Below are 11,111 nucleotides of genomic sequence, written 5' to 3' on the forward strand. Positions count from 1 at the left end.
TGAACCCTTTTATACAAATTGTTTTCCTTTTAATACTTGAGAAGTGTTATTATGAACATGTTCTCAATAATGCTACTCATAAAACAATATGCGTGATATATTCTTTTCTTGAGTATTATTGAGAAGATAAAGATTCTTCTGGTTGTTAAAGTTCTTTTTGTTCTTTAATAACAAATTAAATAAATGACTGCATGATATATATTTTTGACGTGTATAATATATAATTTTTATAAGATAAATATAAGGTGAGATAATTGTGTTTCAATCTATGGTAGAAAATGATTCACACTTACTTTCTATAAAGCAAATCCAAAATGTATATTCTTTTACTATTAAACAGAATCATTGAAATTTCAAATATATATAATATCTGTGCAAGCTCTCTTCACTTCACTTGATAGCGATATGTAGCTATGCAAGTAACAAAATAATTGTGAGAAAGTGATGTGGTCCACTCGAGTCCATCTGTTGGTCGAAGTGAATTGTCCTAAGTCTCTATTCAGTTTACAATATCCAAATATTAGAAAGTGATGCAACAAAACCTGGCATGTTATTTATGTGAATTTGTGGCCACAAAAGACCAACATATCATACCTTCAATTCGTACTCTTTTGAGCTACAAGTAAATCTTACGTGAACATTATTTATATAATATAATTATACTTCATGATTCTAAATATAAGATGAAGTTGGATCAACAAAAATAAATACCTTTAATTTAAAATTTAAATTAAATACATAAATTTTTATTGATTAAATTTTCTTTTGTATTTAGGATTTAGGTTCGGAGAGAGTATTTTATTTTCCAATAATCAAATTCTCCTACTTGTTTTTATTTATTTTAGTTAGTAGCAAGTTTAATATCCTTAGTGTATTTAAATAAAAAGATAGTTCCAATTTTCTTGTCATTATTGTGAGCTTGGACGGTGCTGCCACTACTCTACAAACGTGGCGACCCATCTCTAGACTCTACTATAACCTCATTTTTTCTGACAAAATCTTACGTTATTATACTCAATTTATTATTTATTATATTCGTCCTAAATCTATTTAATTATTTTACATAATATTACAAAATATATATAAATAAAAGAGTAAGAATTATCCCTGTTATTTACCCAAAAAAAGTAAGAATTAATCATTTTATCAAATTATTATTATTAAGTATTCATATATTCACTATTATAATAAATATAGAGTAAACAAATTAAGATAAACATAATAAATGAATATTAATTAAATAGTATAATTAAAAATAATAATCAATATTACAACCAAAATTGAAAATTAATAAATATTTTACAAATAAATAATTCATTCTAGAATAGTATTATGCTTTTAGCTAGGTGTATAAAATCAAATACTCAGAATGTGTGTTGATAATTCAATAAAAAGAATCAATGAAAAAATGATTGTATCACACCTACAACATGGTAAATTATCGTTTAATTTTTTATTTTGGTAATTGTCGTTTGAATCTTTATCGAGACAATTACGTGAAACAATAAGACAAAAAAAAAAGTTTGAAATAAATTATCTCCGAACTTCAATAAAGAGAAATTATGAAAAAAAGTTATTTTTTTAATTATTTGAAAATATTTATTTTAAGAAATAATATTATGACATAATTTTTTAAAGAAAATATTAAGACATATATTTAAATAGTATTAAGATCTAATTGAACATATATTTATATATAATAAATATACAAAAAAATTAAATTGAAATAAATATTGAGAGTGGAATCTTAATAAATATAGAAAAGATTGATTGTGCATGATTACTGCCTTTTTAGTTTACACTCTTTACTTGCTGATGCCACATTTGTCTTCCAAACAAATTTTCATTTTCAATGCAAATTTCTCTTTCTTTTCCTTCAAGTATATCGAGATTCTTCTCCGAGATTTAATTCCGCAATTTAATACCAAAAATTCTCTATTCTCCTCAAAAAATTCATCATACAGTTTCACCACTTTCAAGCCTTCAAAGGTTTTTTTTTTTTTGGTAATTTTCCATTGTTTTTATTGCGAATTCGTTTAAAGGTAGAAACTTTCTTGTACAATTTTGAGATTAGAATTTTGGGTATTTATGTGTTTTTAGTTTCGAGGATCACAGTAATTTTGGGAGTGCAATGTTGTTTATATTTTTTTCAACCTCAAAACTTTATGATTCTGTTTTGTTCATTTATATTTAATTTATAAATTTATAATTAAGCTACATGATGGTTGTTTTTATGTTGATTTGATATTAGATATCTGAAATGTAGGGTAGTTTTGCTTTTTATATTTTAATGTGTTTGATTATGATAATATATAACTTTTTTGTTAATTTTATTTGTTGTAACATAATGTAATGTATTTTAGCAGGTACTAGGTTTCAATTTTCAAAGTTCAAAGGCCATAATTTTATTATATATTAAAGAAAAGGTACAATGGTAGCAAAAATCCGGAAAAGTGTTACTGATTATCCAAATTCAACAAAACCAGTGGTTGGAGAGATTGATACTAGGTCACCAATTCAGTCTGTTAAAGATGCTGTTTCTCTATTTGGTGAAGGTGCTTTCTCTGCTGAGAATACTTCCATTAAGAAGACAAAATCTTATTCTGTTGAGGTAATTCTTGTTTTTGGTTTTGTATCTGTATGTGTAATGTGTTGTTGAATTAACTTCAAATCCATAATGCAGTGTTAAGCTATAGTAGCTATTTTATAACATTTTGTACTAAATAACATACCGTGGAACAATAACCATTGTTTGAATTCCGTTATGCTACAGCGTTGTAGCACGCCTATTTAACAGAACTGCCATGCTATAATTTTAAAACTATATCTGAAGGTTGTATGTCATTAAGTATGATATTGGAGTAGTGATAAGTGTAAAATTCTTTCTTAAAATTGGTCTAGAAGTAATTGATCGAATTTTGTGATTCCACTACATGTTCTGGCAGAAAAAAGTTTGAGCCAGGTGAATTTTGAAGAAAAATTGAAGATGTGTTGTTATTAGTTCAAAATCTTCTATATTATATTTAGTTCATTAAATTCCGACAATGCGATCAACACTGCCGGGTTTCTGTATTTCGACTGATAGCTAATGACAAGTACTTATTTATATGTATAAGTTGCATCAATTACTTCCCCTCATTTACCTCATTAATTAACATCTTTTATACGTTTTAGGGGCCTAGATATATTTTTAAGACACACTAATACTATAAGTGTTGTCAATCGCAGAAAATAACGATTTGTTCAAATTACGCTATGCAAATGTGCTATAATGCCGCTATAGCTGTTACTTGACAATATTTTAGATTAAATAGCGCATTACGAAATAATAGCGACTTGTTCACATTATACTACGCAATAGCACTACAATGCCACTATAGCCGCTATTTAACAACACTGCATACTATGTAAAACTATCACTTTTCAAATTAGATTGTTAATTATTGGAGAAATTGATTCTGGGTGTTCTATTTAGACAAGCTGTATTCAGGGTGATTATTTTCATGTTCCTCCTTTTCAATGAAAGTCGCAATGTAAATTTACTTTGTGAGTTTAATACCGCATCTTTCAACTTACAAGCTTTATTATTTCATCAGAGTGTTTGGGCGAAGGAGACACAACTTCACTTAGCACAAAAAGAGCTGAAAAAATTAAAGGAGCAATTGAAAAATGCCGAAACTACCAAGGATCAAGTCTTAGTGGAGCTTGGAAAGTGTAAAACAACCGTTCTCGATCTGACACAAAGGCTTAAAGTTCTCTGTGAATCTAGAGAATCAGCAATTCAGGCAACACAAGCTTCGAAGAGTCTAGTGAAACAGCTTCAAGAAGAAAAATGCGGCAATCTTAATTTCACCAATGGTACTTCGAAAGAACAGTTAGAAACTACAGTTCAGAGGTATAAATCTATCATTACAGAACTTGATGTTGCAAAACAAGAACTGAGAAAAATTCGTCAGGAATGTAAGGAATGTTTGGAAGCAAGAATTTCTGCTTTCAAGCAAACAGCAGAAGCTAAAGATGCAATGGATGCAAACACCGAACGAGCTTCTGAGATTTCCAAAGAAATTTTAGCAGTACAAGAATCAATTCAGCAAATGAAGATTGCGTCTGTCGAAGCCAATCAACGGAAAAAAGAGATATTAGTTGAGAAAAATGTTCTGAGCCAATCATATAAAGCCACCTTTGAAGAATCAGAAAAGAAGTTGCATGCTTTAAAGAAGAATTTTAGTCAGGAACTCGTAAAAAATCTTGAAGTGCAGCTGACTGAGACAATGAATGAAATATCGACTCTCAAGGAAATGGAAATTAAAAAGATATCAGACTTTGAATTAGTGAAAAGCGTCATTTTGGTTCTTGATGGTGCTAAGGAATCACTGCAGAAAGTATCGTTAGAGGAAAACTCTCTTAGAAGCTTGGTGGATGCTCTTAGGATGGATTTGGAGAATGTACAAAGGGAGCACTCAGAATTGAAGGAGAAAGAACGCGAAACTAAATCCATCTTTGCAAATCTGCAAGCTGAGCTTGAGAAAACTGAGTCAGAGCTTGAAGTCTACATGATAGAAGAATCTAAAGTTAGAGGTGCATCTGAGGATATGATCTCAACGTTGAAACAAATAACCACCGAATCTGAAAATGCTCGGCGAGAAGCTGAAGATATGAATATCATGGCAATAAAATTGAATATGGAAGCTGAAGTCACCAAACTAGCACTAGAAGGTACGGAAACAAAGCTTAAAGTAGCATTAGAAGAAGCAGAAGCGGCAAAAGCAGCAGAGGCTAGTATACTTCATCAGATTAGAGTCTTATCCGAAAGTACTAGTGCTGCTCGCACCTCAACATCTGAATCTGGTGCTAGAATTACAATCTCGAAGGAGGAATTTGATTCCTTAAGCCGCAAGGTTGAGGAATCCGATAAACTAGCGAGCATCAAAGTAGCTGCTTCCACAGCACAGGTTGAAGCTGTGAAGGCAAGTGAAAAGGAAGCTCTCAAAAAGTTAGAGGAAACTCAGAAGGAGATTGAGGATATCAAGAAAGCAACAGAAGAGAACTTGAAAAAGGCCAAGACGGCCGAAGCAGCAAAGAAGGCAGTGGAGAGTGAGCTTAGAAGGTGGCGTGAGAGAGAGCAGAAGAAAGCAGCAGAAACCGCGTCTCGAATATTGGCCGAAACACAAATGTCGCCATCATCATCATTGTCATCACATTTATCTCCTAAGCACTACAGGTTTCAAAAGCAGAATTCAGCTCCAAAAACCATTGAGGTGAGGAAGTTTAAAAAAGAGAAAGTTTCAGCTTCGAAGAAAACTCTCTTGCCTAGTATTAGTGCCATCTTTCATAAGAAAAAGAGGCTGCATGTTGAGAAAGGATATCCTTCTTACCTTCCAGGTGAAAATCCTTTGTGAAATTTTGTTTTAGTTTTTGTGCAGCTCTTGCATGTGAGAGATTAAACATATTGGTTTATGTGAAAGTTGAGGCCTATGTGATCAGATTTTTGTCATAATCATAGTTTGAGAGAAAAGTATTTTCAAATATCAATAGTTTGGTCACAAATTCAGGATTTATGTTGCAGTAGATTATTGTATATTGCTACTTTGTTGCTGATATTGAGGTTTCGTGTCTTATAGTTTGATAAGCTTTTTGCAACAAGTTATGATGATAATATAATAAGCATTTGGAAAATTGTACCATTTTTTTTAACCTTATTCTGTCTTATCATTGTTCTAATTTCTTGATAAATAAAAAGAGAGACATTCTTGAAGCAATTGCTACTAGTAGAACGTGCTATGAACAATAAAAAGATATAAACTCTCAAATTTTAAATATATTTCACATTCAGTAAATCAAGGGAAAAAGAATTTGATAATTTAATGTAAAGATACATTTCTTCAAGTGAAGATTTTTTAGACTCATTTATGTGAAGTTATTAAAAATTGGTTTAGACTAAAAACTTAGGTGTAATTACAATTTAAGGCCCTTTAGTTTGAGTTATATATGAATCATGATTTTGTTCTCTCAATATTTTTTTTAATTATTTTAGTTTCTCAAATTTGAAAGTTAAATATTATATTGTCAATTTTCTTTCATCTAAAATGCATAAAGTCTCATTTTTCATTGAAATATTCGGGGTTTAATGTTTTGATTTGAGATATAAAATAATTTAAAAGTAATTTTTTTTAACATATTCATAAAATTTGGAAGATTTTGTAGAATGTGGCATTAGACATTTTGGGGGGTGGGGGGTTGGGGGGGGTCAATTTGAGAATTTCAATTGACAAATTGGAGACTAAAATATTATTAACAAAAAGTGAGATTACATGTAAAACCCAAATTAAAAGAACCAAGATTGTAACTAGAAGTTAAAATTTATGAATATTATTGTTTGGGTGATAGGATATAATGGAATCCAAGGGTTTTTGGTTGGCTGGCAAGTTGGACAATAAACATCATCATCTCACATATATTAGGATCTAGGTGACATGTGTCTTACATCATTTTAATTTTTTATATTAAAAAATATTTTCTGCATTAGCCAAAAATTATTGAGGAAGGTTGAATCGGTTGATAAACATTTGATTCGTATTCAATGAGAGCATGGTTTTAATTTTCTGTGTTTATTTAATTTTTCTGTGAAAGGTAAAATATGTTAAAAGGAAAATGATTTATATTTGAATAAATTATTTAAAAGTAGATTAAGTAATAAATTTTTTGTAAAAGAATAATTTTATATATAAAAATTTTAAAATTTTAATTTCAAATCAGAAATAAATTCAATTCTACTTCAAAATAAAATAATAAAATATAACAAAATAAATTTTACATTTTTAAAATCGATTTTAATTTTATAAACTGAAACTAAACAAACCCAAAATCAATTTTAATTTTATAAAAGTGAAACTAAACATACTCTCATAATAATTTAGTTGATGGACAATATAGAACTTTGATATGAACTCCATACTTATTTTTTACTAAATGAACCCCATACTCGACCCATTTACATTTTTTTCCTCATAAATTATAGGTACAGAGTAGACCATACAAGAAGAATTAATAAGGCCCACCAAAAAAGTAAAAAAAAAAAAGCCTAAAGATAAGAAAAGAACAATCTTGACGTCAAAAAAAGATAAGAAAAGAACAAAAAAGAATTTCAAACACTTTTTTTTTTCAAAAAAGAACCAATACAAACATTAAAAAGAATTGAATTGAAATAATCAATAGGGATACTAATAATTTAATGCTTAAATAAATGAGTTTAAAACATATAGAGGATGGTTCGATAAGGAAAAAATATGAAAAATTTCATTTGGTCGGCGCATTAGGTAATGGAATAATCACTAAACGCCACGTGTCATTTGACCAGAAACGAGTTTATAATACTCTCGGTTGCAGAGGAACACAACCTCTTCCATTTCCAACAACATCATCAAACCCCTCGAAAGAGAAAAAAAAAAAAAAACAGTCACTCATTTTGATTCTCTTGTTCACTCATTGTTACTCTGAATCACCAAAGATCGAAACTTTAACGCTATAAACGATGATGGGTAGTAGTAACAGAGAAAGAGATGAAACCCTTACATTCACAATCCCTTCATCTTCTTCTCATTCTTCACCAATCACTGGTTCAGACCAACTTGATAGTTACCTCACCGACCCAAGAAGCGCTTCTGGAAGTTTCCAGAACGAGGGTCTTCTTTCCTCAGGTGAATCTGCTGATGTTGAGTTTGGATTTTCTCGACCTGATTTTAGACAGAGTTTGCTTGTTGGTACTGTTGAACTGTACGAACGCCACGTGTTTCTTTGTTATAAGAATCCAAGGTTTTGGCCACCAAGAATTGAGGCTGCTGAGTTTGATCGATTGCCTAGGTTGCTCTATGCTGCTGTTAAAGCAAGGAAGAATCATATGAAGAAGGAGGTGTTTTACTTTACTTTGCTTTACTTTTTCATTACCCCTTTTCTTATTATCTGTGTTGGTTTTGTGTTTTTTTTTTTTTTGGTGATTGATTGGTTATAAAGTTGTAAAAATAAGAGCTTTTGGGTTTTGTTTTTGGGGGGTGATGAATTATGAATGCATGATCTACTTGAAATTGGTTGGTGTTAAGTTTCTTTAGAGTGAGGTTTTAACTCTTTTTGTAAGTTAAATGTATGATTGGTTAAATGTGTGTTTGGTTCTACCTTAACAAAAATTGATTTTGATTAAAAGTTAGATGAATGTACGGTGATGTATGTTTTGATACATTAATGGAGAAGGGAGTTGAACCATAAATTTGAGGCTAAAAATCGATTCTACACATATAGAATCAATTTTGACTCATTTAAAAGTGGAACCAAGCATACACTGAGTGCTAGCCAAATGTGTTGTTAGAATGTGCTAATTGGTTTTTGTTTTGAAATTTGTGACTTGACTTTCCTTTGCTAGACCCGGCTAACGATATGTGAGGGTCATGATGGGACTGAAACATCTAATGGGGATGTGTTAATTTTTCCGGACATGATCAGATACAGGTTAGTGTGAGTTTGTGTTTTTATTTTTGCAATTCTTTATTCCCTTGTGAAATTTTTCTGTTGTTTACCTTATCCTAGATTGTTGTCGGCTTCAAAATGTTGTGTTAATATTGCAGGAGATTGACACATTTTGATGTTGAAACTTTTGTTGAAGAAGTTCTTGTGAAGGATGGAGAATGGCTACCTGGAACACCTGAAACCTTGAAAGGTTCGTATGTTTTTGTGTGTTCACACGGATCGCGTGATCGCAGATGTGGGGTTTGTGGACCTGTTTTGGTTAGTAGGTTCAGGGAAGAGATAGAGTTTCATGGTCTTCAAGGTAAAGTGTTTGTTAGTCCGTGCTCGCACATTGGGGGACATAAGTATGCAGGAAATGTCATTATATTTGGATCAAACATTAACGGAGAAGTCACTGGCCATTGGTAAGGAGAAGACCTACACAGTTATGAACATTCATTTTTATCACAGAACTTCCTTTTTACTAATTTAATTGTTGAAAACCATTGTTTACCGTATTGGTTATTTAGCTAACCTATATTCTTCTCAACTAAAATAACCAGGTATGGATATGTTGCCCCGGAGGATGTTCCTCTATTGCTTCAACAACATATCATGAAAGGGGAGATTATAGACTCATTATGGAGGTAATTATTTTTTATAATTCTTTATTTTTCTTAACTGTTTTGGCTAAAAGATTTTTTTTTAAGATTCGTCATCTAAATGACAATAGCTGGTTGCACTCTCTATCTCTTTCCTGCTGGCTTTTTTTCTTTTTTGGGAGCAGTGGCTTTTTGCTTATTTGTGGGGTTAGAAGATAATTTTACATATGTTTGTAAGAGTATGCCAAGGAAGGTGAAATTTTAGTTATATTCATTAGGCTTATTGCCATCTTCAAGTAAAAAATATAGAAGTTCAGAAAGAAATGAAAGGTTAATAGATTAATAGTACTAGAGAAGTTTTCTCTTAAATTATTTTTAATTTTAAGTTTTTACTTTTTAACTCAACTGATATATGTTCATACCCTTTATGGTATGGTATGGCAGCTTTGCTCTATATGCATTTAAGTGGGATCTTTGATCCGCGAGTTCTTTCGTTAACTGTTTAATTTCTCTATTTAGCATTTACAATTATACTCATAAAACATGTTATCCTCTCCAAAGGTTTAATTTTACCCTTTACTTAAACAAAGTACTTATGATGGGTAATTCGACTACCATTGGTATTGCTCATGGTCATCAAATCACGAATCGGGAAACCTGTTTTTTAAATTGTGAATTGAATCTTATTATGAATCGTAAGGTTCGTACGATACATTACCAATTAAAACACGACATTTTTAAGTAAAAAGAAATTACCTAGCACAATTTTTTGCTAATATATCATTTGCTAATCTCAAAATAACTAAGATTCAAGTCATAAGACAAATGACCGAAGAAAGTCACTCACTATACAAAGTTAATAAAAAAGTGGTTGGCTACACTAAGTTTAGGTTGTGATTTGTTAGAATGCATCAAGATTCATCATAGTGAATTGTATTTAACATGAGATTCGTGTCCAATATAGATACACACTAGAGATTTGTATCGATTTGGATCATTTGTGTATCGATTCAATATACGAATCCAATATATCAGAAGATACTAATAACCATGTATTGATATAAAAAATATAATATTTATCTGGTTGATGAGTTAAGAAAACTTTCAAAAATATGTATGTCACTGGAGCATATTCTGACTTGTATACATTGTTACTTCTTTGAATATTTCCATCAGGGGTCAAATGGGTCTATCAGAAGATGAACAAATAAATAAGCAAGAACAAAGGCTTCTACTGAACGGCATCGAAAAATTCGAAGAAAGCTCTGCACCAAATGGATCTCAAGACGATTTGGTGAGCTGCTGCCAATCAAATGGAGTGAGTTGCTGCCAAGAAAATAATGGAAACTCTTCCTTTTGTCAGAGTAATGTGTCAGTGGAAAATGGAACAAGCTCCGATGTCATCGAGACTGAGGCAAAACATTCAGCTGATAATAAGAGAAGCGAAGCGGTGATTTCTCGGACCAACAGCGGGAAAGGAGCTTCGCGCAAATTTCATTCCATGACAACATGGCTTGACAGCTGGGAGCACGAAGATACTTATGCTGCTCTTGCTGTTGTCTGTGCTGCAGTATCGGTCACCATTGCGTATAACTGCTTCAAACAATTGACATAGGAGGGATCAACATTGTCAATGCATTATTTAGGTCAGTGTACTTGAGCTTTAACATATTTTGAATAAACTCTCAATTTTGTTCCTAAACTGCTATTCTCTCTACTATGTAGTCCCTAAACTATAGAAATATAATAAGTAGTCTTTAAACTATTTTTTTATCTAGTAATTTAGTCTCTAAACTTTCATTTTATCTCATATTTTAAAGCAACTGCGGAACTAACATGATGGATTAATAATAGTTTAGAGACTACTTACTATACAGTTTGGGGGCTAAATAGGAGAGAATGATAGTTTAGGGACTAAATCGAAGATTTACTCGCATTTTTTTATATCAGCTTCTTGTTTTCTGATGCTTGTGTTGTAATTCAGATCAATCCTTAATGGACATGCAGGGAAAG

General features: G+C 31.2%; 2 protein-coding genes across 4 annotated transcripts in view; both read left to right on the top strand.

The window, feature by feature from the left end:
- The first annotated feature begins 1,788 nt into the window (after window positions 1-1,788).
- On the top strand, window positions 1,789-5,699 carry LOC101515730 (WEB family protein At5g55860). Of its 3 annotated transcripts, none has more exons than XM_073364970.1 (3): window positions 1,789-2,042; window positions 2,367-2,611; window positions 3,597-5,699. In XM_073364970.1, the coding sequence occupies exons 2-3, from the start codon at window positions 2,432-2,434 to the stop codon at window positions 5,397-5,399; spliced, it is 1,983 nt and encodes a 660-aa protein (XP_073221071.1). In that variant the 5' UTR covers window positions 1,789-2,042; window positions 2,367-2,431; the 3' UTR covers window positions 5,400-5,699. The 3 variants fall into 3 exon arrangements, with proteins under 3 accessions (XP_073221071.1, XP_073221072.1, XP_004491520.1); XM_073364971.1 differs by having other exon boundaries at window positions 1,789-1,989; window positions 2,364-2,611; XM_004491463.4 differs by having other exon boundaries at window positions 1,789-1,989.
- A 1,700-nt stretch (window positions 5,700-7,399) lies between these two features.
- The window catches only part of LOC101488492 (uncharacterized), a 4,121-nt gene continuing 409 nt past the window's right edge, over window positions 7,400-11,111 (top strand). The window contains exons 1-6 of the mRNA XM_073365534.1: window positions 7,400-7,909; window positions 8,414-8,499; window positions 8,616-8,921; window positions 9,060-9,143; window positions 10,275-10,744; window positions 11,083-11,107. Coding sequence (XP_073221635.1) covers window positions 7,532-7,909; window positions 8,414-8,499; window positions 8,616-8,921; window positions 9,060-9,143; window positions 10,275-10,713 — 1,293 coding nt within the window. The 5' untranslated portion in view covers window positions 7,400-7,531 and the 3' untranslated portion in view covers window positions 10,714-10,744; window positions 11,083-11,107. The remainder of the gene's footprint in view (window positions 7,910-8,413; window positions 8,500-8,615; window positions 8,922-9,059; window positions 9,144-10,274; window positions 10,745-11,082; window positions 11,108-11,111) is intronic.

Source organism: Cicer arietinum, chromosome 2, assembly GCF_000331145.2.
Source record: "Cicer arietinum cultivar CDC Frontier isolate Library 1 chromosome 2, Cicar.CDCFrontier_v2.0, whole genome shotgun sequence".
Classification (NCBI taxonomy): domain Eukaryota; kingdom Viridiplantae; phylum Streptophyta; class Magnoliopsida; order Fabales; family Fabaceae; genus Cicer; species Cicer arietinum.

Coding starts and splice junctions, on each gene's coding strand:
- LOC101515730 (XM_073364970.1), top strand. CDS start 2,432: ATGGTAGCAAAAATCCGGAAAAGTGTTACTGATTATCCAAATTCAACA. Junction 2,612..3,596: donor CAAAATCTTATTCTGTTGAG/GTAATTCTTGTT, acceptor TTATTTCATCAG/AGTGTTTGGGCGAAGGAGAC.